Here is a 27114-nt window from a genome sequence, read left to right as displayed (position 1 = left end):
AGGCTGAGGACTACCAGACTGTCCCAACTCCCCACACTATCCTTACCACCAGCTATGGTTAGCTTTCCAAAAGTTCCCTGAGCATGGAAAGCCAGACTGGTGACAACAGGGGGCGTGGGCACAGAAGGAGACAAGCCTCTAATGGGCCAGCAGACTTTCCAGGGTGAGGGTAGGCTGTTTGGGGTGGGCCAAGCCCAAGGCTTACCCTGTGCTGGGAGAGGAGCCATGCCGTGATACGGCGTATGTGCTTGGCACAGCTGAGCCTGCATGATGTTCTCGCTGCAGCCCCCAGAGTGGAAGAGAAAGAAAGGATGGGCAGAGGAGGCCAGAGAAGAAGGCAATTGTGGGAGAGAAAGGAAGATGGAGAGAAGAAAGAAAGGAGAGAGAAGAAAACAGTTGGGAAAGATGGACGAATGGACGGACAGACAGACAGTCCAGACAGGCAGGCTCCCAAATTCCCTCCCAAGCCACCCACCCAGCATCCCAGGGCCCAGCTTGTGACTCCTAGGCTTCTCATCTGAAATGCGGAGAAGGGCTTCTGAAGGCTGAGGCTACAGAAGCTGCTCTGCTGCTGCCCTGCCGAGAGTGCATCTCCCTCCCACTTTAGACCTGGGGCTGCCTCTATGGTATAGGCAAAGGAGGCAAGCTGGGGTGGTGTGTGGGATGGCTGTGGGGGGGGGGGGGTCACAGGAGCAATGAGAAGCCAGGGCAGGTGCTCACTCACTCACCATTCTGCCGGGGCCTCTCACCCCAGGCCCCGAGGCACTGCCCCCACCTCCTCTGCCCAGGCTGGCACTGGGTGTGCTGCCACAGCTGCTGCTGATGACCTGCAACTGGCGCTCGGCCCTGTCTGCACGCTCCAGGAGCTCCTCGATGAACTGTTGCAGCCGCAGCTTGGCACTGGCCTCCCGAGCTGCCGTCTCCTTCAGGAACTGGTCGATCTGCACCACCTCCCTGGGCCGGGAGCAGTCTCTTACCCCAGGTCCCCGGCCTGACTGCACTCACACCTCCCGTTGGAGGAAAGTGGCCAGTGGGGAGAGAGCTAACACAGTGGCCTAAGCTGTTTGCTCATGATCCCATAGGTCAGGCCCACCACATCCTCCTAACCCCCCTCGCCCCCTCCTCTCCCAACACAAACAGGCAGACACACAAGCCACACAGTCAGTCCAGGACACCTCTGTTAATGCTGTCAGCTTGACAGAATCTAGAATCACATACGATCCAAACCTCTGGACAAATCTGTGAGGAAGTTTCTGGATTGTGCTAACTGAGGTGGGAAGATCCACCCTAAATTTAGGTGGCACTGTTCCACAGGCTGGGGCCCCAGCCTAAACAAAAAGCTGAAAGCAAACTGAACAGCAGCCTCCATCTCTCTGTTTCCTGGCTGACAGGATGTGAACAGCGACCCCACACACCTAAGATCACACCATTCCTACAATGATAGAGTGCTTCCCCAAACCACAAGACAAAGCACACCTTTTCCCCTTCAAATTGCTTCCAAAATACAAATTTTTATTACCCGTGGCTGGAGAGATCACTCAGTCACTTGTTACTCTTGCAGAAGACCTGAGTTTGGGTCCCAGCACCCACATACTGGCTCACAACTGCCTATAACTCCCATTTCAGGGGATCTGACTCCTTCTTCCGACCTCCGTGGGCACCAGAGGTCACATATGCACACATTATACACATTCACAAAAAAAAAATAGCAAAGATAAATTTAAAACAAAAACTGTGCTACCACACCATCAGAGGCTGGAGGGCAACAGGAAGGAGAGACCCTTCCACCATGAGACCCAGTGAACAAACTGCCAGCATTTTAAACTATGTCAACTAATTTGTCAGGGCAACAAGCAAAGTCACTAAATATACCGAGTCTTTCCTGACACAGTCACCAGCATGCTCATTCCTTCACACAGTCACCTCCAGACACAAGACCCCTATACACAAAAATCAGACTTTTTCAGTTCCCTGTGGCCTCAATACACTGTCTCCTCACAAAGGAACATGTCCAGCCACATTGAAAGCCTCATAGCAATGAACACATATCCTACAAAGCCCAACATGTTGCTAGGTATGCACTCATACTCAATCTTAGGCACACTCATGCTCTGAAATACACCAAGAACCATGGTGGCTCAGACCGGCCAACCTGCTCAAACACGTGCATGTGCTCTAGAAGCACCAAAATGAAGGAGTCCCATCAACTCATGCGTGAAGAACTCCTATAGCCCCACAAGGTACCACCTCCCAGCATCCGAGGGATACATACAAACACAGCACACTCAGTTACCCAAGTGCTCAGTTATCCCCACCTGCATTCAGCTGTTCTCGCATCCATTCAACACCTATTCCGGCTGCCAAGCAGAGTTTGGGATACAGGGAAAGCTTTACTAAACAACAAAAAAGGAAATCCCGAGGATGGAGCTGTCCCTCGGCCTGTGGTGCTGGGTTGCATAGAAAAAAGCAAACTGAGCAGCCACGGGGAACAAACCAGTATGTAAATGCTCCTCCGTGTTTTGGAAGCAACTTGAAAAGTGGAAAGGTGTGCTTTGTCTCTGTTCCAGTTCCTACCTTGAGTTGCTGCTCTGACTTCTCTTTATGATGGAGTATGAAGTATACACAAAAATAAACCCTTTTCTCTTAAAAAGAAAAAAAAAGGAAATCCCTGCCTGGGCTGAGCTTATGTAACAGTGGGAACAAGCCCAAGGCCTGATCCTATGCAGCTCCTAAGGCTCCCTTTGAGACTAGAGAAACAAAGCGGAAGGCAGGAAAGATAGCTGTAAAGGGACAAAGATAAAGGAAAGCTAACCTGGCAGTAATACCAGCACTCGTGAGGCAGAAGCCTGCGGATCACAAGTTCGAAGGCAGCCTGGGCTACAGAGGGAGGGAGTCTGTGTTAGGGGTGAGGAGGGGGCTGTAGATGGATCAGGAGGATGAGGAACACGAAGTTTGCTGATGACACAGTGGCTGATGGTGGAAGTGGCAACCTGACCCTAGTGGGTAGGTTCAAGAAAGAACTAGAAAGACAAGCAAGGCCTTCAAGAAAGTAAGAGCACAGAGGTAGAAGGTCGAGAGGAAGCAGGTTTATGGTACCTCTTCCATCTTTATGGAAGGGATGCAGTTGTGTCTGCATGCTTTGACGAAGTACAGGGCATGGAGAACTGGGGCATTTCTTTTAGTAGGCTAATGGGAAAGATCTGGTACCAAAACGCAAGCATTGCCTGGCCTGGATATCAAAGGCGAAGAAATACTTTTCAAGAGTGGGCACAAGGTCCCAATATCACATACTCGGAGGTCCCAAGTCACCACCACCACCACAACACTCTTGAACCCACTGACATTACCATCACGGACCTGGCCACATGGAGACACCCCAGGCACGTTTGGGGATAAGTGTGTGACATCCACGAATACCCACCCGCTGGACCTCCAGGGTCTACTCACTGCTGCTTGCGGCTCAGCTCCTGTTCCTTATGCACCAGGTCCTGCTTGAGTGAAGCCAGCAGTTCCACGCTCACGTCCACTTGGCGTGAGAGCTCAGAGGCGCGCTCCTCCAGCTCCTCCTTCTCGCGTCCCAGGCGCGCGCTCTCCTGTCGTGCAGTTTCTAGCTCTGCTGCCTTGCGCTCCAGCTCCGCCTGTAGCCGACCCACCTGGCCCGCGATCTTCTGCTCCACCTCCTCGCTCAGCCGCTCTAGTCTCCGGTCCACCTCCAGCTTCTCCAGGGCGCGGATCTTGAGGCGTGCCAGGCCCTCTTCGTAGGCGACGTCCGCAGGTGATGGCGACGCCGGCGATGCAGAGGAGGGCCCGGAACAAGGACCAGGGCCAGGTCCGGGTGGCGGCGTCGAGCAGGCAGAGGATGCCACGGACTTGCGTGCAAACAGCTCGCCGAGTGGGATTTCGATTTCGCGTAGCGCATATCGCGCAGCGGGCACGAGCCCCGGCTCAGCCAGCTCCTCGCAGGGCAGGCTAGCCGGCACCAGGTCAGCGGGAAAGTGCGCCAGTGGCGCGTGGTGGTGATGATGGTGCAGCAGGTGCGGCCCCGCGGGCGCGGGCCCGGTCGCCTGTTCCTTGCCCTGGAAGGACGTGCTCTCAAAGACCTCGCGCCGGGCCCCGGGGACAGCAAGCAAGGCGGCAGGCTCAGGTGCCAGCGGGAATCCAGAGGCTGCGGCGGCAGCGGCTGCAGCGGCGGCCGCGCCGTCGCAGATGCTGTTGGTCTTGGAGAGGATGTAGAGCGTCTCGTAGGTGTGGCTGTACTCCAGGTGCGCGCGCAGCGACGATAGGCTCCGGAAGCGCTTATGCTCCCCGCAGCGCGGGCAGCGGTACGGTAGGTCCAGCGAGGCCATGGCCCCGCCGCCCTCGGGGCGCGCCGGCTCCACCGCGGCCGCCTCCAGGGTCAGCCAGGCGCGCTCATGGGGGGCCGCGGGTGGGCCCGGCCTGCGAGATCAAGGAGGCTCAGTTCACCAACAGCCAGGGCCCCGGAGGCTAGAAGAAAGAAAGTGAAGCTCAGCAGCCTGCTAGCCCTGCTCCTACTCGCTTCTCCCAGGTCCAGCAACCCTGTGCCCTATTCAGCGGGAAACCAGCGTGCCCAGGATGGAGGAGCCGGAGGAGGCCAATAGCCACTGGCCTTCCAAGTGCTAAGATTACTAGGTCTAGGTGGATGGGTTTGTTTGTTTTTAATATTTGTTTTCGGAGGCTGGAGAAGACTGCTCTGCAGTTAAAAGCACTCGTTGCTCTTGCAAGGAACCTGGGTTTGGTTCCCAGATGCACACAAATGACTCCAAACCATTCTAATTCCCGTTCCAAGGCTCTTGTTTGCTTTTTCAGACCTCCGTGGCACTAGGCAAGCACACAATGAACATTCGTAGACACAGGTGAAACACTCATACACAAAAAGTAAAATAAGTTTTTAAAAATTTAGGGAATGTTTGACTTTAAAAACAAAACTGGTTTGCCAATGGGGCAAGTGCTTGTAATTCCAGCAGCTGGGAGGGGAAGCCAAGAGGATGAGACATTCACGATTGTCCTCAACTACATGCAGAGGTGCAGCTAGCCTGGTCTACATGAGATGCTGCCTTATAGAAACAGGAATGAACTATTGTTGCTACCAAGTTTTCTGTTTGTTTAAGACAGTGTCTGACTCCCTAGACTTGCTAGCCTGGAACTCACAATGTAGCTCAGACTGGCCTCAAACTTTCAGAGGGTCACTTTTCTGAACCTCCCAAGTGCCAAGATTATAGGCATGAGCCACCGAGCCTGGCTTAAAGAAATAATTATAATTGTAAGGATTTCCAACCTAGGAAAAAAAAATGCCCAAGCATTCTTCAACAGCAGAACAGGACCCAGGCGTGGCAACGTATGTCTTTAATCCCAGCACTTAGTAGGCCAAGGCAGGTGAATTGCCAAATGTTACAGAATTAATAAGATCCCAAGGAAGAAAACAGAATGGATCGATTTTGGTCTATTCATAATGTACTGCTACTCTGTAGTGACAAAGGAACCAGTATCCATAACAACAGATGAATCTGTTTAGAATTACTTACAGGAAAGAAGCCAAGCTGAATACACTGCAGGATTTCAGAGCTGGAAGGCAAGACCAGGCACAAGGCGGAGGAAGAGGCTCTTCCCGGGGGCCTCATGGATTGGGAAGGGGCAGGAAGGAACCTTGTGTGCTATTGAAAATGTTCTTGAGCTTGATCAGGGCTGGGTTATGAATGCCTATGTAGACAAAAATCAAGACATGTACATGAACCCTGGGGTATTCTGTGTACCCTAGCTCATGTATGTCATCTAAGCTCATCTAAGAAGGTCCTCAAACAGACACTTAACTTTCATCTTATGAAGATCACATCCATCCCATAGGCTGAACCACTAGAGCTAAGTTGTAGAGACCAAGATACTTGCCCAGCCATGATGCTGTAGATGGCACTGCTCCATGCCACCATTCCAGGCACTGATGTCCTTTCCTCAAACTTGGATAAGTTGGCTTTCAGGGAGCACTCCTGCCCGTCCCCTCAAGGGCCCCATTATCTTTCCTATCACTCCTGGCTGTGAGCCACCCATCCTTCACCTGTGGCTTCTCACCCTTCCTCATCTTGTGACTTCCTTTCTTAACTGCCTGAACTCGGGCTTCATGCTCCCTCTGAGGACAGTGCAGTTGTCATCAAGATCTTTGTCCACTTTATGCATCTGTTGACATCTAGGCTGCCATGATATTGCCCTGGGTGGATGTGGTGGTTTGAATAGGAACGGTCCCCATAGACTCATGGCACTAGAGAATGGCACCATTAGGAGACACAACCTTGTCGGAGTAGGTGTGGCCTTGGAGGAAGTATGTCACTGTGGAGATGGGTTTTGAGGTCTTACATGCTTAAGCCAAGCCCAGTGTATGGACCAAGAAGTAGAACTCTCGGCTTCATCTCCAGCACATCTGCCAAAAGCTGCTGTGTTTCCCACCACTGATGATAAAGAACCAAACCTCCGAAACTGTAAGCCAACCCTTTAAAAGACTTGCAGTGGTCATGGTGTCAATTCACAGAAATAAAACCCCAAACAGGATGGTGATTTTCCTCTGGTTTTGTGACTTTCTGTGCTTAATTGATTCCAGCCTCTGTGTGGTAGCCCCATGACCTCTCTCTGACTCCCCCCTTCGACTCACACCTTGAAGCTGCTCTCAGCTCCACCCCTCCCTCCTGATGGGTTCTGGACTTCTGCCTTCCTTCTGCCATTTCCTCACGGATATAGAGCCATCCTATGGCCACCCCGTACCTAGCCTCCTTCCTCCTCAGCTCAGCACTCCGCTTGGATCTTGGGGAGTCTGCTTTTTCCCACTTTTCCAACCTGTCCATGTGGACTGGGGCAGATGATCAGCTCCCCCTTTTCCTTACACCGGGTCTGTGTTCCCTGTACTAGGGAAAAACATCTGAGGAATGAGAGACAGATAGATTCCCGTTTCAAACAATAGGCTAGGCCCTGTGGTAGGTAGTGGCTTTTTCTCCCTTTACATTTAGTCCATTTATTTTGTGTAGGGTGGGATGTGGTATCACGCCATGACACATGTGTGGAGGTCAGAGGTCAGTCCCTTCCCCCCACCACATGGGATCCAGGTTGGACCTCAGGTTGTCAGGCTTGGCGGTCCTGTTCTTTACCCGCTAGGCACCTTTACCCCATGGAGCCATCTCCCCCGCCCTGTGATGGTTAGTGTTAACTGTCTCCTTCACTGAATCTAGAAGCATCTGGGAAATGGGCCACTGGGGAACTCTGATTTCAGTTGTCGAGGTGGAAAAAGCTGCCCACTGTGGGTGGCCCTGGACCATGTGCATAGATTAAGATCTGAGCAGTAGCCTGCTTTCAGTGCTATTTCCTGATCCTGCAAAGGCAACCAGCCTCTGCAAGTTCCTGCTGCCTGGGTGGATGGTGCTATGAACTCTGAGCTAAAGTAAACCCCTTCTCCCTTCACTTGCTTCTGTTATGAAGACTGCTGTTGACCAAGCTGTTAAAAAATGGCATTCAAGTCAGAACAGCCAGGAGGTGGTGGCACAAGCCTTTGATCCCAGCACTGGGAGGCAGAGGTTGGCAGATTGCTCTAAGTTCAAGGCCAGCCTGGTCTACAGAGTGAGTTCCTGGACAGCCAGGGCTACACAGAGAAACCCTGTCTCATCCCCTTCCATGTGCAAGGAAAAAAAAACCCCAAAACAAACAAACAAAAAATAAGGAAAGAAATGAAGACAAGGGAGTGTAAACCAGTCCCACTCCCCGCACTCCCTAGTGAAAAGATGGTGGATGCCTGCCTTCCATCCCAGCACTCAGGAAGCAGACAGAGGCAGGCAGATCTCTGTGAGTTGGAGGTCAGCCTGATCTACCTAGTGAGAGCTCCAGGCCAACTGAGCCTACACAGAAAGAAAGACCTTGTTTCAAAATAAAAAAATAAAATTAAAAATAAAAAGTTGGTGAAACCTGTCACAACAGCAAATCAGCCCCTGGAGCTGAGGCCATGTCCCCACAAAGGCTGCCACATTAGCAGAAAATTGTTAGGATGCTGTTAGCTGTTGTGGTCTTTGTTATGGCTGCTTCAGTTAAGTCCATCAAGACCTACTTCAGCCAATCTGAAGGCAGAAGGAGAAGATCACTCGCCTGGAGAGGCCCCTTCTGCCTGGGGCCAGTAATCTAATATGACTGAGAGATAATGAAGAGCCAGTTCTTAGCTTTAAACTAAAGTGAACTCAAGCAAAGAGAGGAGGCAGGAAACTCAGAGGGAGGGCAGTCTGGGGCCTGCCTGCTCTGGACTCCTCTGGCCCTCCTGTGTCCTCTCCATGGAAATGTCCATTATAAGCAGCCTGGGTGAGGGGGAGTTCAGCTTGAGTAAGAAGGGGTCAAGGAGCTGGGAACCTGCATTGCCTCAATGGCAGGGGTCCTGGCAAGAGCCCTCCTCCCAAGCCTGGGCTCTGGCAATGGGCAGCACAGGGGCTCCGTTGCTAAGAGATGACTCCGATTCCCCATCTTGACCACCATCGAGTAATCGATTATAGAATTATAACTTTCGATGAAGTCTCTGGCTTTGGATAAACACTCTGGGGATAAAGAAGGCAAGGTGATGGAAAGCCCTCCTGAAGATGAAGACCAGCACGTTTCTAGAAAAACCTAGAAAATAAAAGTTACTCTTAAGCTTGTGCCTTCTCTATTGCCAAACAGGCTCCCTTCATTCATCTCACAAGGGGCCTCAGAGCACCAAGTGTGGAGGCTGTAGCACTGGCTGTGTGTGTGTGTGTGTGTGTGCGCGTGTCAGAGCTATTGCCAAACAGGCTCCCTTCATTCATCTCACAAGGGGCCTCAGAGCACCAAGTGTGGAGGCTGTAGCACTGGCTGGGTGTGTGTGTGTGTGTGTGCGTGTCAGAGCTATTGCCAAACAGGCTCCCTTCATTCATCTCACAAGGGGCCTCAGAGCACCAAGTGTGGAGGCTGTAGCACTGGCTGGGTGTGTGTGTGTGTGTGTGTGCGTGTCAGAGCTATTGCCAAACAGGCCCCCTTCATTCATCTCACAAGGGGCCTCAGAGCACCAAGTGTGGAGGCTGTAGCACTGGCTGGGTGTGTGTGTGTGTGTGTGCGTGTCAGAGCTATTGCCAAACAGGCTCCCTTCATTCATCTCACAAGGGGCCTCAGAGCACCAAGTGTGGAGGCTGTAGCACTGGCTGGGTGTGTGTGTGTGTGTGTGTGTGTGTGTGTGTGTGTGCGCGTGTCGGAGCTGTGGGCTGTGGACCAGGCGGTTTTCCTCCCTTCCCCTCTTCGGCTGGGTACTTTTATTTTTCCAGCTATACAGTTTCCTTTCCCCCATTCGATTCTGGCCCTAGACTGCAAGACCCTGAAGACTAAAATTACTGCTTAATCAGACATAGCACAATGTTCTACTTGGACTGACTGTGTTGGGATGAGAATGTGGGCTTGCTTCTTCCGGACACAAGACAACCGTAGTTTAAGTTTGTGATGGCTGCCTGCATTGGCTGCACAGGGCAAACATCCTACATTACTGAACAGTTAACTGGGAACCCGTGTGTCTATTAAAGTGCCTTACAGTCCTCCTGCCCAGCTTTACCTCTTTGTTACACTCCCAGTTTTCTCTTAGAGAACAGTTTCCAGGTCAACTCTGAGTGGGCGGAGCTGACCCAGCCCCTGGCTCCAGGGAAGCACGGGTGGTTTCGCTGTCTGGAGAGAGATGAACAAGTCTCCCACTCCTGGTTAAGACAGGCACCCCAGGACCTATGTGCAGCTAGCAGGACAGGAACCTGAAGCTTCTGGTGTCCTGTCTTCTCTGTGGGACAGAAGAAAAGGGCTTGTGATGTCACTTGAACAGTGACACCCGAATGTGCCCAAAACTTTTTGCTTAACACAGACTTTGCTGGCAACAGGATGTATACGACTTTTGCAGGCTCTCATGTGTTTGTGTGTTTGACTGCAGGCAGGCACCTGTGTGCTGCAGCATGTGTGTGGAGGTCAGAGGACAACTTTCAGGAGCTGGTCCCTGCCTTTCCAATTTCTTTTTTTTTTTTTTAATTTATTTATTTATTATATGTAAGTACACTGTAGCTGTCTTCAGACACACCAGAAGAGGGAGTCAGATCTTGTTACGGATGGTTGTGAGCCACCATGTGGTTGCTGGGATTTGAACTAAGGACCTTTGGAAGAGCAGTCGGGTGCTCTTACCTGCTGAGCCATCTCACCAGCCCTGCCTTTCCAATTTCTTTTTCTATTTTGTGTGCACATGGAGGCCCTAAGCTAACATTGAGACTATCTTTGATCACCCTCCTACCTTATTCATTGAGGCAGGATGTCGCAATCAAACACAGAGCTCACTGATTATACCTAGTCCTACCAGCCAGCCTGCTCTAGGGAATCCCCTATTTCTGCCTTCTGTGGCTAGAGTCACACTGGCAGGCCACCATGGCCACTTGGCATTTATATGGGGGATCCAAGCTTCTGTGGGGCAAGCGCTTTAAGCACTAAGCCATCTCCCCACTTTCCACCTTATTTTTATGGCAGGTTCGCTCCCTGTTTTAGTGGCTGTAGAAGTCAGGCTAGCTGGTCTGACAGCTTCGGGACAGCTCTCCTGTGTCTGCTTCCCACGTCATGGTAGGAATGCTGGGATTACAGATGCGTACAGTGCCGTCCAGCTTTGATACCGGTTCTGGGATGAAACCCAGATTTCCCAGGCTTGCATGGAAAGGGCTTTAACCCACAAAGCCATCTCTCCAGCTCATGTATTTTGTTTTTTAATTTTCCAAATGACTCATTTGAACGTGTTGCTAGTCTCTAGTCATGAGCCTCTAGATGAACTCAGTGGCCCACAATGACAAAACAGATTCCAAACTCCCACTCACTCCCAGCAGCCTGGTCTCCTTCAGTGTTGCCACCCTCTTCCCAGCGATGCCTCTGGCCATCTTGTTTTCTTCTCTTTCGGATGCTTTCTGCCCAAACATCCTTCCACACTTTGTGCTCTTTTAGACCAAAGCCTCCTCACACCCGGGCTAGCATTTAGTCTCACAACTCTCTTTTATCCTATATAAGGATATGCCCTACCCACCTTTTAATTTATTAGCTTTTGTTATTTTGTCTCACTCTGCAGCCCAGGCTACTTGTGCCCTTCCGGCACCGCTGTCTGCTGTGCAGGCATCTGCCTCTATGCCCCGATCCAGACCCATCTTTCAGTACAGGATTTCTATTCAAGACTCCTTTTATGGCCCCCCACTGTCTGCCTACCACTGCCAGGTTTCTGTATCCTGTCTGGTCTCTGTGTGCTCTTACAAACTTGAAAGTGAAAACTGACCTGGTTTCTTCACCTGGGTTTCTTTGATTGCCCTGTTTGGACACTTCCCTGCCATCTTTCAGCCATCCACATGTCTTAATGATTTGACTATACACTAGGTTATTTTCTATGTTTGTGTGTGTGTGGCGGGGGGGGGGGGTGTAAAAATGAAACTATTTACTCTGTGTGTGTGTGTGTGTGTGTTTGTGTGTTTGTGTGTGCACGCACACACACTGGAAAGGGTGCACAACTGCCACAGTTCGTACACATGGAGGTCAGAAGATAGTTTGTGGAGGACAGTTCTCACCTTCTACCATGTGGGCCCTGGGACTGAACTCAGATTATTAGCACTAGCAGGAGCAAAGGCCATGACCTACTGAGCTATCTCTCCAGCTCTAGTTTTGTGAGACAGGGTCTCACCAGATAGCCCAAGCTGGCCTGCATCTCACCATATAGCCATATAGCTGGTCTCAAACTACTCACAGTCCTCCTGCCTCAGCATTTCAAATACTGGGATTATAGGCACAAGCTGCCACACTCTGCCCAATTTTGCTCATTTTTACACGGAACATTCCTATTTGCTTACTGATCTGCAAAGGCTTTTTATAATATTGATCTCTTGTCCTTTATGTACTGTAAATATATTCTCAAGTATGCTGATTGGCTTTTACTTTATGTTTTTTATTGATATGTTGAAAGTACACCTCAGTAAAACTTTAATGATTTCTGATTTTGTTGTTACGCTGAGGAAGTCTGTTCCCACCCAAAGGCTGTTACCAATTACACATGTGTTCTTTAGTGCTTAGACTTTATTTTTCCTCCAGAGAGTTTTTAAATTCTTAAAATTGACTTTATGTGCATGAGTGGTTTGTCTGCATTTATGTTCAGCAATACCTGTGTGCCTGATGCCTACGGAGGCCAGAAGAGGGCTTTAGATCTAGAACTGGAGCCAGATGTGAACTGGAGCCAGATGTGGGCCATCAGGTAGGTAGGTGCTGGCGATAAAACCCAGGTCCTTTGGAAGAACAATTAGTCCTCTTTATTTCTGAACTATCTTGCTAGCCCCAGGATATTTTAAAAATAAGCATTTAAACAAATAACCCTGCCTCCACAGCTGATGACAACTGGGAAATGTGTAAGTATGGCGGGCTGTGTGGCCTCTTCACATTTGTATCCACAGTTAGATTTCTTTCCACACTTAGAACCATCAAGAGGATTTTTTTTCTTGTCTCCCTTCTTAAAATAAATAAATAAAAGATTTAAGTCTTTTTAGCTCATGTGTTTGTGTCTGTGTAGGTGTAAGCCTGAGGAGAGCAGGAGAGAGCCCCTTGGAGCTGGAGTTAGGATTGTTCTGAGCTGCTGACCTTCTGACTGATGCGACCTCTCGACAGCCCCTCCTTTTCTCTTTAAATGGGGTCTCAAGTAGCCAAGGCTGGCCTTCAATTGCTGACTTCCCTGCCTCCATTTCTGAAGTGCTAAGAGTGCAGGACTTCTCTGCCATACCCAACTTAACCTCCTTTCTTCCTTCATTTTAAACAAATACCGGGGAATTAATTTTGAAGAACAGCTCAGTCAGTAAAGCACATGTCTTGTATACACAAGCCCTAGATTCAATTCCCAGCACCGCGCAAAAAAGACCAAGGTCACTAAATACTTAGTAAGTGTGCCAAGTTCTAAAAAGTAGCCAGTGGAAATGAAATTTAAAAATGACTTTCTAGAAAACACTAATTATGTGTATATATATATATATATATATATATATATATATAGAGAGAGAGAGAGAGAGAGAGAGAGAAAGAGAGAGAGCGCACACTCAAGCACACATATGCAACCCTATGAGATGAAGTACATGACTGGCATGCAGGCGTGCAATTGGATTTTTTTTTTCAATTATGAAAATACTACTAGGTACAACTCTTGGCCCAAAATCTTGAAAATCTGAACGAGCTGAATGCTTTTCTAGGAAAACATAAAACATCAAACTGACTCAAGAAGAAATGGAAGCTCTCAAGCCGGGCACAGTGCCATCCGCCTTAAATCCCAGCACTTAGGAGGCAGAGGCAGGTGGAGCTCTATGAGCGTGAGGCTACCTTGGTCTACAGAGTGCATTCCAGGACCCCCAGAGCTGTTCTACAGACAAACCTTGTCAAAAAAACAAAACAACAAAAACAAAAAGGAAAACAAAGAAAAGGTACAGAACACCCAATAGATTTATTACAACAGGCAAGACTGAGGAGGTCAGACTTGTGGAGCAGTTTCCTCTGAAATGGAAACATTCTGGGGGTTTGGGGGGGGGGCTTAAACTAGAAGGTAAACAACTCAAAATAGTTCCAAGTCCCTGAAACTGAGCAGTCTCACTAGGCTCCTCCCTCCCTCCCTCCCTCCCTCCCCGAGTAAACAATAAAGACAGCTGAATCATCCTTAGACAGGCTGTGCTGACCAGCTGCAAGAAGAAGCAAAAACAAGTCTAGACCAGCTGGGTCTCTTGGGAAGGCCACTCTCCAACCTGTTGAGCTTCCCGCAGGCTGTACAGTGAGCTCCCGTTTCCCTGCCTTTGTTAGCTGTCACCCAGGCTGGGGTGGGCCTTGGTAATGCAGCTGACTCAGAGACCTTTCTGCCCCTGTAAATCACCTCTCATCCATATTCTTCTAAGTTACCCCAATAAAACTCATTGGTTCACCAAGTTGGCCTTTGGTGATATCTGTATTTTGATCTGTTGCTGGCTCCATATCTGGGGTGAGTTGACCAGTGTGTAGTGTTTTGTCACACAACAGTGGGCCAGGAGGTCCCCAGTTCATGTCCACAGCTGATGGGGGGCAGGGCTGTTCTGACCTGCATACCTGTCTGCTCTAGCTAAGCGCAGCAGTGTTCTATGTGTGCTTCCAACTCTCTCCCTGTCCCTTCCCACTTTTGAAGAATACTTTTTTAGCTTTCATAGCACCCTGCTAGCCAGGCTCCAGGAAATCACGGAGAGGAGGTGAGCACCAAAGCAGACGGGAAGAGTGGCTACTGATATCCCAGAAGCCCTTTGCCCCAGCACATCACACAGCCACCCTCCGCCTACTACAAATGACTATGTTCTTGGGAATAGTCTCATCTAGACTGCACACCTCCACGAGAGCATAAAGCTTTCCCCGAATGCAACCCAGAGGTGATGGGGGTTGGGAAGATGGCTCAATGGTTAAGTGCTAGCTAGACAAATAGGAAGACCAGAGTTCAGATTCCCAGAAACCCACATAAATGCCTGGTGGGCATGGCTGCCTGCCTGTAATTCCAGCATCTGAAAGCAGATAAAGGGGGTCCCCAGAACAAGTTGGACAGCAAGACCAGACATATCAGAAAGCTCTAGGTTCATTTGATAGACTCTGCCTCAGTGACTAAGGTGGAAGATCAAGAGGAGATAACTCTTAACATCAATCTTGGCCCATCACATGTTGGCATACTTACACAAGTATGAGTGCTACACATGCAAAAATACACATATACATACATGTGCATTCCCACACACACAAGAAAAAGGGAGGGAGATGATGGAAGGTAGGCAGTGGGATGAGAAGACAAGCCCAGTTTCCTCATCTATTTAGATTCCTGCCTGTGTTCTGAACATGGGGAAGAACAGTCAGAGATGCTCATCTGTGTTCTCCCTTCTCCCACCTTAACAACACCTGCAGCCCTCAGACCCGCCCCACTTGTGCCTAGCTCCACCCTCTGGCCCTGCCCAAACTGCTTCTCTAATCCAGTATACACATTTCAGGGCTCCTTTCTTTCCAAGCCCAGCTTTTGGCTTTCTCTGGCTAGGATTCTACAGGCTGAACTCACTGGAGTAACTTTATTCATTTATTATTTATTTATTATGTTTAGGCTTTCAGGCCCATCTCCAAACAAGACATAAATCATCCCGAGCTCTGTGTGTCCTGTCACAATCTTACCTGTTACTACTACCAGAAGTATAGGGGACCTTACTCTATGGCTTCCACTACCACGTGGACCCTGGTGAGTCCTGCAGGGGACATTATTTTCATCTTCACCTTTTGGTCATGCAGCATCCAGCCTTTCTTTGATGAGGTACCCCTATCTACTCCATGTGCTTCTGGCAAGCCTACTTTATTCCTAGGAAGTAGACACTGGACCTGGTCCCACTTCCCTGGTCTGAATGACTGACCCAGGACGGGTACGTTCCTCCAGCTGAGCCAGAGGAATCTTTTTTCATTGGGAGATTTGTGGGATTGAGGGTGGGGGAATTGGGGTTAGTCCTCTTTTCCATTGGGGAATCACATGCTAGGATGAAGCTCTCTGAGACCTTGTGCAGTCTCCACAGAACTACGGAGGAGAAAAGGGCTGTCAGTGCACAGACTGACCCACCACAGAGTCCATGCATGGAGGGAAAAACATGCAAACACCCAAGGAAGCAGAGCCCGGAGCTGAGGAGTCACCCCACTTCTCTGAGAACCTGCATGCAGTTATGCTCAAGACTCTGTCATCTCCCCTTTTCAGAGTTACAGGAGGTGTTAAGATATTTTATTGGTTAAAATAAAATCGGGGGCTGGACACAGCAGATAAAAGTTCTTGTCACTAAACCTGAACATGAGTTCAAACTACAGGTCCCACACGTTGAAGGAGGGAACTGATTTTTGTTTGTTTGTTTGTTTGTTTGTATGTTTGTTTGTTTTCAAGACAGGGTAGCCTTAGCTGTCCTGGAACTCACTCTGTAGACCAGACTGGCCTTGAACTCAGAGATCCGCCTGCCTCTGCCTCCCAAGTGCTGGGATTAAAGGCGTGCACCACCATGCCCGGCGGGAACTGATTTTTAAGTTGTCTTTTGACCTCCCTATTCTAGGCCATAGCACAAGAACACATACATGCAAACACACACACACACACACACAGAGAGAGAGAGAGAGAGAGAGAGAGAGAGGAATAAATGATGTAATTAACAGTAAATAAGATTGGATTCTGTCACTTATAATAAAACCCTCTTCTCACCTAATCAACCAAAGCCTATACTTCTCCCCTAAGCTATAGTTAAACATAAATTTATTCTCTGTACACTGAAGGAGTACTGCTTAGTACCACACAGGCACAGTGCTCAGCATATACAGGTCACACACACAAATCTGGATAGAAGATGATATGGCCAGAAAGAGCATGAGAGATGAACAGAGCCTCTGTGGTAAAGAACACACACTGTTTTTGCAGAGAACCTCAGCTCAATCCCCAGAGCCCACGTCAGGGAGCTCCTAACCACACTTACCTGTGGCTTTAGGGACTCTGATGATGACAGGAAGGCAAATGCAAACGCTGACATCCACACAATTAAAACAAGCTGGGTGTGGTGGCACGTGCCGTTACTCCCAGCATTTGGGAGATAGAGGCAAGATCTCTGTGAGTTCAAAGTCAGCCTGGTTTCCAAGGTCCAGGCCAGCTAGGGCTACAGAAGAGACCCAGTCTTGGGATGAGGGGAAGCAAAAGGAAACAGACAAATGGGGGCTGAAGGGATGGCTCAGTAGTTAAGAGCACTTGTTATTTTTCCAGAGGAGCTGAGTTTGATTCCCAGCACCCACATGGATGCTTACAACCAACTGTAGCTTTGGTTCCAGAGGGTCTGCTTTCAGCCTCCGCAGGAACCCAGCACACATGTGATTGCATACATACACACAAACATGCAAGAAAACATGCATAAACTTAAAATGATAATGATGATGATGACAATAGTGATAAAAAAGCAGGAGTAAAGTTATTTGTACCTGCTTTGCAGTATGCAGCCAAAAATACATTATTGGGGACAGTGGGTAAAGGTACTTGTCACATTCCTGATAACTGGAGTCCAGATAGTGGAAAGAAAACACTGACTCTCACGTGTTGTCCGTGTGTAGCTCCAGCTCCATACACCCACATGCAAAGCAAGGGAGTGTGATCTCAAAAGGTTAAATACATTACTGGCCAGATAATACCCATAACCCCAGAAATTTCAAGGCAGAGGCAAGAGGATCAGAAGTTTAAAGTCATTCACAACTATATAACAAGTCTGAAGCCAGCTGAAGCTACATCAGTTTTTTAAAACTTATACATTAAAAAAAAAACTAAGCTTACTTATTTCTATTTTGTGTGTATGAGTGTTTTACCTGAATATGTGTCAGTACATCATGTGTATGCTGTATCCTTGGAGGCCAGAAGAGCATCAGATCCCTTGGAATTGGAGTAACTGATGGTTGTGAGCTGCCATGTGGCTAAGTGTTGGGTACCCTACCTGAGTCTTCTGCAAGAGCAACAGCACTCTTAACCACTTAGTGATCTCTCCAGCCCCAAACTTATACTTAAAAAAAAAACCCAAAAAATGATACTGGACAAGCAAGCCCTGGGTGGGAACACAGAGAGAGAAGAGAAGGAGGTGGTAGAGGGAAAAATGGAACCTTCAAACAACAGAGGAGAGAGAAGAGCCAAAGATTTCCCAAGAACCACCAGCAGAAACAGGAGTTACGCAGGAAACTTAGGGAGGAGTGGATGCAATCTGGAAGGAGTGGTCAAGCTCACATAGGGCTGGAACTGAGGAGGACCCACTGGGACTGCTAAGAGGGCTGCTTTAATGAGTCTGGCTGCTGTGGGCTGAGGTGTGTATAAGGCACACTGAGTGGACATGAGTTTCCTGTGCTGGGAAGCAGGCAGTGTGGGAGACCTCAGGAGCATTTTTTAAGACAGGAGAGGATGAACATCTTAGAGATAACCTTCTTCCACTGGTCAGAGATACAGCTAATGCCTGGAGTCTGAAACTGAGCTAAAGATACCTTCTTTCTTCCTGCCTCCCCTCCTGGCCCCTTCTCTCCTCTTTTTTTTTTTTTTTTGTTTTTGTTTTTTGTTTTTTTGTTTTTCGAGAAAGGGTTTCTCTGTGTAGCCCTGGCTGTCCTGGTACTCACTTTGTAGACCAGGCTGGCCTCGAACTCAGAAATCCGCCTGCCTCTGCCTCCCAAGTGCTGGGATTAAAGGCGTGCGCCACCATGCCCGGCTTTCTCTCCTCTTTTTAAAAGCTCGAGGTGAATTTAAAAGAAATCAGTAAAGGATGAAATGAGTTCCCTGGGCAGTGATGGTGCATGCCTTTAACCCCAGCACTCAGGAGACACAGGCAGGTGGATCTTGGATCTCTGTGAGTTCAAGGCCAACCTGCTCTACAGAATGAGTTCCAGGATAGCCAGGGCTACACAGAGAAACACCATCTCAAAACAAACAAACAAACAAAGATTCAAATGACCTATTTCAATATTGTCAACCAAAACCTTTAAGGGGCTAATTCTAAACTCTCAATACCATTGTGCACATTCTAAAACCTGCCTTTCTTACAATTCCCAACTTAACCAACAGCCTCGTTAGCCTTTCAGCTTTCAGCACCCTGGACAACGACACAGGGTTTGGTTTTTTTGGTTTTTTTTTGTTTGTTGTTTTTGTTTTGTTGTTGTTGTTGTTGTTGTTTTTGGACTGGGTTTTGTTCCATCTCTGCCCTTGGTCACACACTATCTGAATGGTTGGCTTCTTGCTTTTCCAATAGTCACTGTTGCACGCCAGACTTCTATCCTCGTCTATTTGGACTTAAACTCACCTATTCTACAATCCTCATGACTTCTGAATTATTTTTCCCAAGTATTAACCCAGTCATGTAGGTCACTTATGATGTAAAATAGGGGCTATGGAAAAGTGCTTGCTGCAGGAGCATGGAGACCTGAATTCAGATCCTCACACAAAAAGTTCAGTGTACATTTATAATCCCAGAACTGGGAAGGTGAAGACAAGAAGCTTGATTCCTCAGAGGTCCTCATGCAGCAGCCATTTGTTACAGGTCTTTATTGGCAAGTGATCTGACCAATCCGAGCCTTAGCTTCCTCATTCCAGCACTGAAACCTTCCACCTCCTTGGGAGCATTGTGGTGAGCATGGAGATGTACCAGGAATGATCAGTAGACAGACATCGGGCCACTTGACTTTGACATCTTGTGCTGGGCACATGACATAGAATAAAGCATGGTCATGAAGCCTTACGAGCTCAGCTAGAGCAAACCATGGCGATGAGAAGACACAGTGGGTTCTGGCCTCTTAGTAAATGATGAGGGAAGTACAGGTGACTCAGTGGCCACCCAACCCAGTCAAACCAGTGAATGCCAAATTCAGACAGAGACCTGTTTGCTAAAGAATGAGGTGAAGAACAAGAAAGCATCTAACACACGTGCATGCATAAACACATGAACACACACACACACATACACCAAACAAGTAAAATAATCTCTGAAGGATGGTCTCTTACTTGTCCTTCTTTCAGACGGGTCCTTATGTAGCCCAGGCTTGTCTCAAACTTACTGTGAAGTCAAGGATGGTCTTGAACTTCTGACACTTCTGTTTCCATCTCCCAAGTACTTGGATAGTGCCATCAATCAAACTGAGCTATATCCCCAGTCCATCTGCTCAGCAGTGAAGTACACCTGCAACCCTTGTCTTCAAGGGTAGTTGAATCTGATCAGCTCTCAGCTTCTCCAGCACCAGTTTTTGTCTCTGTTTCTTTTCCACACAAATTGCCACTGAGCCCCATGAGGGTTCAGCTCCACTGGGAAGCACTGGGCCCTGTCACATCTTCAAATCTAGGCTCATGCTGGTCTCCCTTCTTGGGACTTTATTCTCCAACTAGTAAGTTTTGTAGACTCAGCTCAAATGTCACCTTTTCTGTGAGCCTTTCCCTGATACCTTGAGTCCCACCACAGCACAAGTCCTCCTATACACTAAACTCTGACAGACGGCAGGTCCCACAAGCTGGGGATCATGGATATACACATAAATTAGATCCACCATCGTTTATACACTACAGGCAGAAACAGTACAAATGACCATCTTCACATGGTGCACATAAATACACTATTAGAGGAATCCCAAATCATGGATCAATTAAATTTCATGAAGTCAAAGTAATTTTCTAAAACGAATTTTTAGAAAAGATTTATTTTTGTTTTAGGTGTGTGAGTGTTTTGCCTGCGTGTATATACATGCACCATGTGCACTTCTGAGCAGAAGAGGGTATTGAATCCCTCAAGACTGGAGTTTCAAACAATTTTGAGTCATCATGTGGGAGCTTGGAATCGAACCCAGGTCCTCTGCAAGAGTAACAAGTGCTCTCAACTGCTGAGCCATCTCTCCAGTGCCCAACCAAAGCGATTTTCAACACTTACCATCATGCAACTAAATAAACAGATTAACTAAATAAATCCACGAATGACCTTGTAGAGCATGGTGGCTCCCCAGTCCCTTACTAAGAGGTCAGAACCCACTGTGTCTTCTCATCGCCATGGTTTGCTCTAGCTGAGCTCGTAAGGCTTCATGACCATGCTTTATTCTATGTCATGTGCCCAGCACAAGATGTCAAAGTCAAGTGGCCCGATGTCTGTCTACTGATCATTCCTGGTACATCTCCATGCTCACCACAATGCTCCCAAGGAGGTGGGAGGTTTCAGTGCTGGAATGAGGAAGCTAAGGCTCGGATTGGTCAGATCACTTGCCAATAAAGACCTGTAACAAATGGCTGCTGCATGAGGACCTCTGAGGAATCAAGCTTCTAGTGTTGCCCTTATGTGCCTTATGTGCCTCCCACACTGACTCCGAGCTTGGCCAGATGGGTATCAGCAAGCTTCATGCAAGCAAAAGCCACTGAGTAGTTGTACATCAGGACTTGTCATCTTAGAACATTTCCCCTTAGGGAGCCTTGCAACCCAGAGACTGGATTCCAGCTGTGTAGGATTGCCTGAGGCTACTGCTGGAAGGAGGCCCTGGGGGGCCGAGAAGCCACCTTGAGAGGCCTTGTATGTGATTCCCAGTGAGATCCCCGGATCCCATAGCCACAGTCATAGGCAACTCATAGACTATGAGAAACAGTGTCGTTGCTAGTGGTTGATACATGCCTGAAGTCCTAGCAACTTGGGAGACAGGAAGACCGAAAGTTTAAGGCCAGTGATAGATCATGTGCCTCATATGTACAAGGTCCTGAGTTCAATTCCCAGCACTGAAATAAGCAAGCAAACAAATGCCATCCAAAGTTTCTAAATTCTGTGGGTGTTTGTTATACAGTAGTAAATAAATGAAACCCATGACAAACTGGAATTTGAACACAACACTTCCTGACCAACTCATTTCTATGCTACATTCCTCTGGCTGAGAGCGGGGTGTCTGTAACAATTCTGAAGTGTTCATAGGATAAAGGTCCCAGAGTAGCATTAAGGGAATATTTGTTGACTATACAAAGCATTATCAGAGGACGGTCTAGGGAACTCAGAGGCAAGGTAACTACTATATTTTGACAACCTTCACTACCTCTTAACCCTCCCTAAAAGCTAGGTACTCCTCAATGTAGGCACAAATGTGTATATGTCACAGATCTCTGTCCCCTGTCCCACCAGTTAAATTCAGATCAGGCAAAAGCTAGCAGAGTTTGTTTTTTTGTGTTTTCCCTTTCTGGCTCCCAACTTCCTACCTGAGCAACCCATGGTTATCTGCTTTCCCTCCCACTTGGCCTTCGGGGCCCAGGAGCACATCCCTCCTCCTTCCCATGTAAAATCCACTTGCAGGAAAGAAGCAGAGAAAGCGAAAATCAGACAACAGAGGGGAGAAGGTTTGGGTGGTGTTAGATGGATTTAGAAGCCCCAACGGAAGCTCTAAACTAGGTGTTTACAGAAGGCCTCGACCAGCAGGTGGAGGCCTTCTGCGGATGAAGAGGCAGCTGGAGGTGTCCACATTATACCCCCATTATGCCCCAGTGGGTGGAGAATAAAGGAATGCCCTGCCTGTCCAACCCCTCTGCCCTATCCTCCAAGAAGCCTGGGCCTGAGCCCTGCAGCTATATAACCCCAAACTGGGTGCCTACAGAAAGAGGCACCCAGCCTGGTAAAAATCCACAGGAGCCATCACAGCCAGTCTTCTGCTTCCTGGCCACCCTCCTCACTGCCTTTCTGTTCTAAGCACCCCCTCTCGTGGTCCTGCAAACATGCACACGCCTCCCAAGGTCACACACACACACAGGCTCCAGCACCTGGATCCCACACCCGGAAAACCATCTGAGCCCCTCACCGCAGGCTAAACCAAAGGGAGGGGGCAGGCCTCACTCTTCTCTAGGCAGACTGTAGGCAGTGTACACAGGAACAGTATCACACACACATGCAAGGCGATGGAGTGGAGCCCACACCTCCAGAGACACTGTGGGCACAGTCACCTGCAAAGGCACTGGGGTGTGGGGAGGCAAAAACATGTGTGCACATATATGAACGCCTCCAGACGATCACACGTGCACACCGGCACGCACCTACAACCACACAGGTGCCCAGGCAGGCCTACCAAGACCCTCTCCCATTCCATCACCAGCAGGTGGAGAGGGCTGGGGTTTCAGGGCACTCCCCCTTCTCCCTCTCCAAGGTCCAGAGTCCCAGTGGGTTTTTTTCTGGAGCCCGCCCCCGCCCCCCAACAAGGCTCCGGTAGCGACAGGCGGGAGGGGGGAGGGGAAGCCTGGTCTCAGACCCGTTCTGATTTTAATTCCTTAAATTAACCCCTTGGCTGCCTGGAAGCCTGGCCTGCCCAGAATCCCTCCCAGTTCTAGCGGCCTCACGGCCTCAGGAGGGCAACAGGGAAGAAGGCAGGGGAGGAGGGGGCAGTGGCTGAGGTCTTCCCTGCCTAGCCTCTCCAGGACCAGTCCCGCAGCACGCTCCAGACTTGCCTTTACCTCTTCCAGCCTGTGGCGAGGCCAGGCACCGCGGCCCTGGGCTGGGGGCGCAGAGGCACAGACCCCGCGTGCCCGGTCCAGACGCAGGGCCGCCGCCGGGCCTTAAATCTTGGTCCCCACTGCAGCCTTGGGTGGCCGCCGCCGCCTCCCGGTTGGGGCGGGGGCGGCCGAATCCCCCAGCCCGGTGCAGCGGGAGGGGCTCGCGATGCGATCACGGGCGGGGTACGCAAGGCGGAGGAGGGGGAGATAGGAGGGGGCGCTCGGCCCCGGCGCAGCTAGGAGACAGGGAGGGAGGCGGCCAGGAGGTGGGGCGGAGCCGGCCCCTCCTCCGGGGCGGGCTCTCCAGCAAGAGGGGAGCGGCACTTACAGCCTGGAGCGGCTGCGCTTGGTCCCCACGTTTTCCGCAGAAGCTGGTGGCTTGGGTGGAGGATGGGCACTACGGGGATGGGGGTGCAACCTTCCCCTCACCAGGCACCACCACCAAGGCATTCCTGTGCTTTGGAGCGTCCAGCTGTGTCTTCTGCTGCCCACCTTTAATCAGGGCCTGTCCACCTTAACCCTCCCCTCGGACTTGGCCTGCACCTAGTGAGAAGCAGATCTTGGGATGGGTCATTTTGGAGACCCAAACGAGGCTGGCACGGGCGCTATGACATACACCACAGTTCCTCAGCGTCCTCTTGGGCTTAGAGCCCAAGTGCAGGTCTTGCATTCAGTGACTTCAGGTCAGACACATTGTCTTTGGGTAGACTTGGCTGCAATGGGCCACATTGTGTCATGTTCCTGGACCTATTATTGCACTTAGGTCCTTTTCCTACAAATGGAAATGAGCAGGGACCGTGCATTGGTTTGCTCCAGATAAACCCATCACTTCCATAGGATAGCCCCAGAATTCCTGAACCTGAAGTACCTAGAAGACTCCTCACCCTTGGCTTCTGGCCTACCTATCTGCTGAGATAGGCACAGCCTGGCTGTCTTGCGCTAGGGAAAGTTCACAGGGCTGAAGGTGAGCTGGGGAAACAAAACAAAACAACAACCCATTGGGGATACCAAGCAAGGCCTGGGCTGAACTAGGCCTTGAATGAGGAAAAGGGAGATGATACTTGGACCACACAGCGGTGCCTCCACTCCACTGCCTCTGCTGGACTGCACCCAGGGCCTGCAGCAGAGCAGAAATCCAGCCAGCATAGTTCCAGGACTCCCCTGGAGGCTTTGGGTGGCTTCCACTGGCCCCATCCCACACATGAGAGGGCAGAAGCCCCATGTAGTGTGGGGGAAGGAATCTGGAGTCTAGTCAGGCGACTTAGGGGGAACCATACATCTAACAAGAACTGGAGAGTGTACAGTGGCCAAGCCAATGAAGCAACCCCTTTTTCTTCCTGAATCTCTGAAGCATTTCCACCTGCAGGAAGTCTTCTTAGATTAAGAAGGGAGATCACTTCTAAGATTTTTTAAAGATGTCCCTGTCAGTTAAGCAGCAGGCATCCTAACGGTGCTGTAAGACACAGTCACTCACTTTCCAGTAGAGTAGCAAAGCAGAAGCTATTTCTATTCCCGCTGTGACAGCTCATCCTCTCAGTCAGCTCAGGAGGGCCTGTAATCACCTGTGGTGTATCTTAAAGGGGTGAGGTTGGAATGAGAAGAGCCACACTCATGGGCAGCACTGAGGTCCCAAACTGAATACAAAGAAGGTGAGGCAGCAAGCACTGCTGCCTGCTTCCTGACTGGGGACACAGTGTGACCAACCAGCTGTCATACCTCCCTAGACATGCTGGGCTGTATCCCATCAAACAGAGAGCCCAGGTAGCCCTTCCTATCTTAGGTTGCTTGTGTCCAGAGCTTTTTGTCACAGAAGTGAAAAAATACACCTGCTTCTGCAGACAGAGAGGTTAAAGTTCAAAGTTCAACAGACAGCAAGATCACAGTTTGAATGCCAGGTACTCAATCCATCCTATGATCAAAACCCAGCATCTGCATGCCACCTCTTTGCTACAGTAAAGTTCCCAAGCCTGTGCCTGTCAAAACATAGAGACTTGATAAAGGCACCTGTTTCTGCAGCTAGCCAAAAGTATCTCTTTGTCATCTCAGCCCCACCTTTGTTGTGAAATTGCCCATATTCCGTGCTTGTTGTGCTTATAGGAAAACAATTTAGGCCATGGAGTGTGCTGTGTGTGTGCTTTTGTGCGCATGTATACATGCATTTGTATGGATATGGAGGTATATACCTGTGACTATGCAGGTATATATAGATGCATGTGTGCATGGTTGTGTATGTATGTGGATGTATATGTACGGATATGAATGCTGGCTGTCCTTATGCACATAGGCACACACATGTATTCCCACACACATGTGCATTGGCATGAATGCATGTGCGCATGTGTGACCATGCTATATTTCACAGACAACAATTCCTGCTTGGTTGTTATGGGAACCACTGTTCTAAAAATGTAAATCCCACTCCATGTGGTCCAGAGAAACCAAAAGAGAGAATGCTCAGTGACAAACACATCTATGGCTCCCAAGGCTACAGCAGGGAATCATGAATTAAGGACCAGCCAGGTCCCAGCTAGTCAGAGGTCCACCAGTCCTATTCTCAGGATCCCACCGTCATGTTCTTTATCATCCTGCTGTTAAGCATCCCTCCTCCTCTCACAGCTTTATGCTCTCTGGCCACCTTTCTTCTCTCTTCCTCCTCCTGTGAACCAGTCTGAACAGTGATTGAATCCTTAAGTGAACTGTGCTGTCTTGCTGAGATGGGGGTCACATTATGGAGCAAACAAGGGTTCCACCCTTGAGGGGGCTCAAAGGTGGGGATGTTTTGGTATTAGATTCTAAGGGAGAGGATAAAGAGATGGAGGTGGCTGGAAGACAATTTAGATTGGACATGGGAAGCTTTATCCGTATGTGGTTGGGTTTCTTTTTAAGATTTTATTTTTAGTTATATGTATGTGTGTGTGTCTGAGCCCACACACACAGGTGTGTGTGTGTGTGTGTGTGTGTGTGTGCATGAGCTGGAGCTGGGGGTAGAGGTACAGGTGGTTATGGGCTGCCATGTGTGTTCTAGGAAGTAAAATCAGGTCCAGTCCAATAGCAACAAGTGCTCTTAACTACTGAGCCATCTCTCAAGTCTTTATGTAAATGATTTTGTTTGTGAGATAAGAGCTTTCTGCACAGCCCTAGCCTGGCTGTCCTGGAACTCTCACTATGTAGACCAGGCTGACCTCCAACTCAGAGATCCACTTTGCCTCCTGAGTACTAAGATTAAAGGTGGGCACCACCATGCCTCAAGCGTTATTTATTTCAAAAATATTCATTTGGTGTGTATACATATATGTGGATATAGACTCGTTCATATGTGCCATGGTTTGTGTGTGGAAGTTAGAGGGCAGCTTTTTTCCCCCACTTTGTTAAGGCACAGTCTTTCCTGATCTATCTGCCTTCCATACTTCATGCTAGCTGTGAACGTCCATGTGATTCTCCTATGCTTTTCTTGTCTCTGCCCCCTCCTATCTTTTGAGAGGAATGCCAGGATTACAGGTTCATGCCACTATGTCTCATCGGGCTTGTGTGGCTATTAGCACTTTTACCTCCAGAGCCATCTCCCTGGCCCAGGTGTAAGTATTTTGGTACAAGGCTAGGTGTCCTGGTCAGTTTGGGTTAAACCACTATTATGTCACAAACGGTGTTTTAGAGCATTTCCACCATTAGTACTGTGTGATGGAATGGAAGGAGATATGAGTCAGGAAATAGTTGGGTAGTTTAAACTGGTTATACTGGTCTCATTTCAAACAGGGGACAGGGGTGAGTTAGGGTGAAAGGAAGTCCAAGGCTTCCAGAGCTTATCTCATCAAAATGTTTATTTCTGGGCCTGAGGATGTAGCTCAGTGGATAGAGGACATGCATAAGATGCAAGAGGCCCTGGGTTCGGTCCACAATGCCAGATAGATAGATAGATAGATAGATAGATAGATGATAGATAGATAGATAGATAGACAGACAGACAGACAGACAGATAGATAGATAGATAGAGAGAGAGAGATAGAGAGATAGAGAGATAGATGGATAGAAAGAAAGATGAGGTAAGG

At 49.1% G+C, this 27114-nt stretch overlaps 1 protein-coding gene across 3 annotated transcripts in view; it reads right to left on the bottom strand.

Moving 5' to 3' along the window:
* The window catches only part of Fbxo41 (F-box protein 41), a 34319-nt gene extending 10982 nt beyond the window's left edge, over positions 1 to 23337 (bottom strand). For 2 of the 3 annotated variants that reach the window (XM_021165328.2, XM_085840469.1), the window contains exons 1-5: positions 23030 to 23337; positions 5544 to 5718; positions 3448 to 4485; positions 729 to 954; positions 206 to 279 (exon numbers count right to left, since the gene is read on the bottom strand). In XM_021165328.2, the coding sequence (XP_021020987.1) occupies positions 206 to 279; positions 729 to 954; positions 3448 to 4346 (1199 nt within the window). In that variant the 5' untranslated portion in view covers positions 4347 to 4485; positions 5544 to 5718; positions 23030 to 23337. The remainder of the gene's footprint in view (positions 1 to 205; positions 280 to 728; positions 955 to 3447; positions 4486 to 5543; positions 5719 to 23029) is intronic. The other variant, XM_021165330.2, reaches the window with a different exon arrangement.
* Positions 23338 to 27114: the final 3777 nt, after the last annotated feature.

Source organism: Mus caroli, unplaced genomic scaffold (assembly GCF_978045245.1).
Source record: "Mus caroli unplaced genomic scaffold, Mus_caroli_1 scaffold_7, whole genome shotgun sequence".
In the NCBI taxonomy this organism is placed as follows: domain Eukaryota; kingdom Metazoa; phylum Chordata; class Mammalia; order Rodentia; family Muridae; genus Mus; species Mus caroli.
The sequence above is the reverse complement of the archived record's forward strand: the minus strand, read 5'-3'. Positions and strand labels throughout refer to the sequence as shown.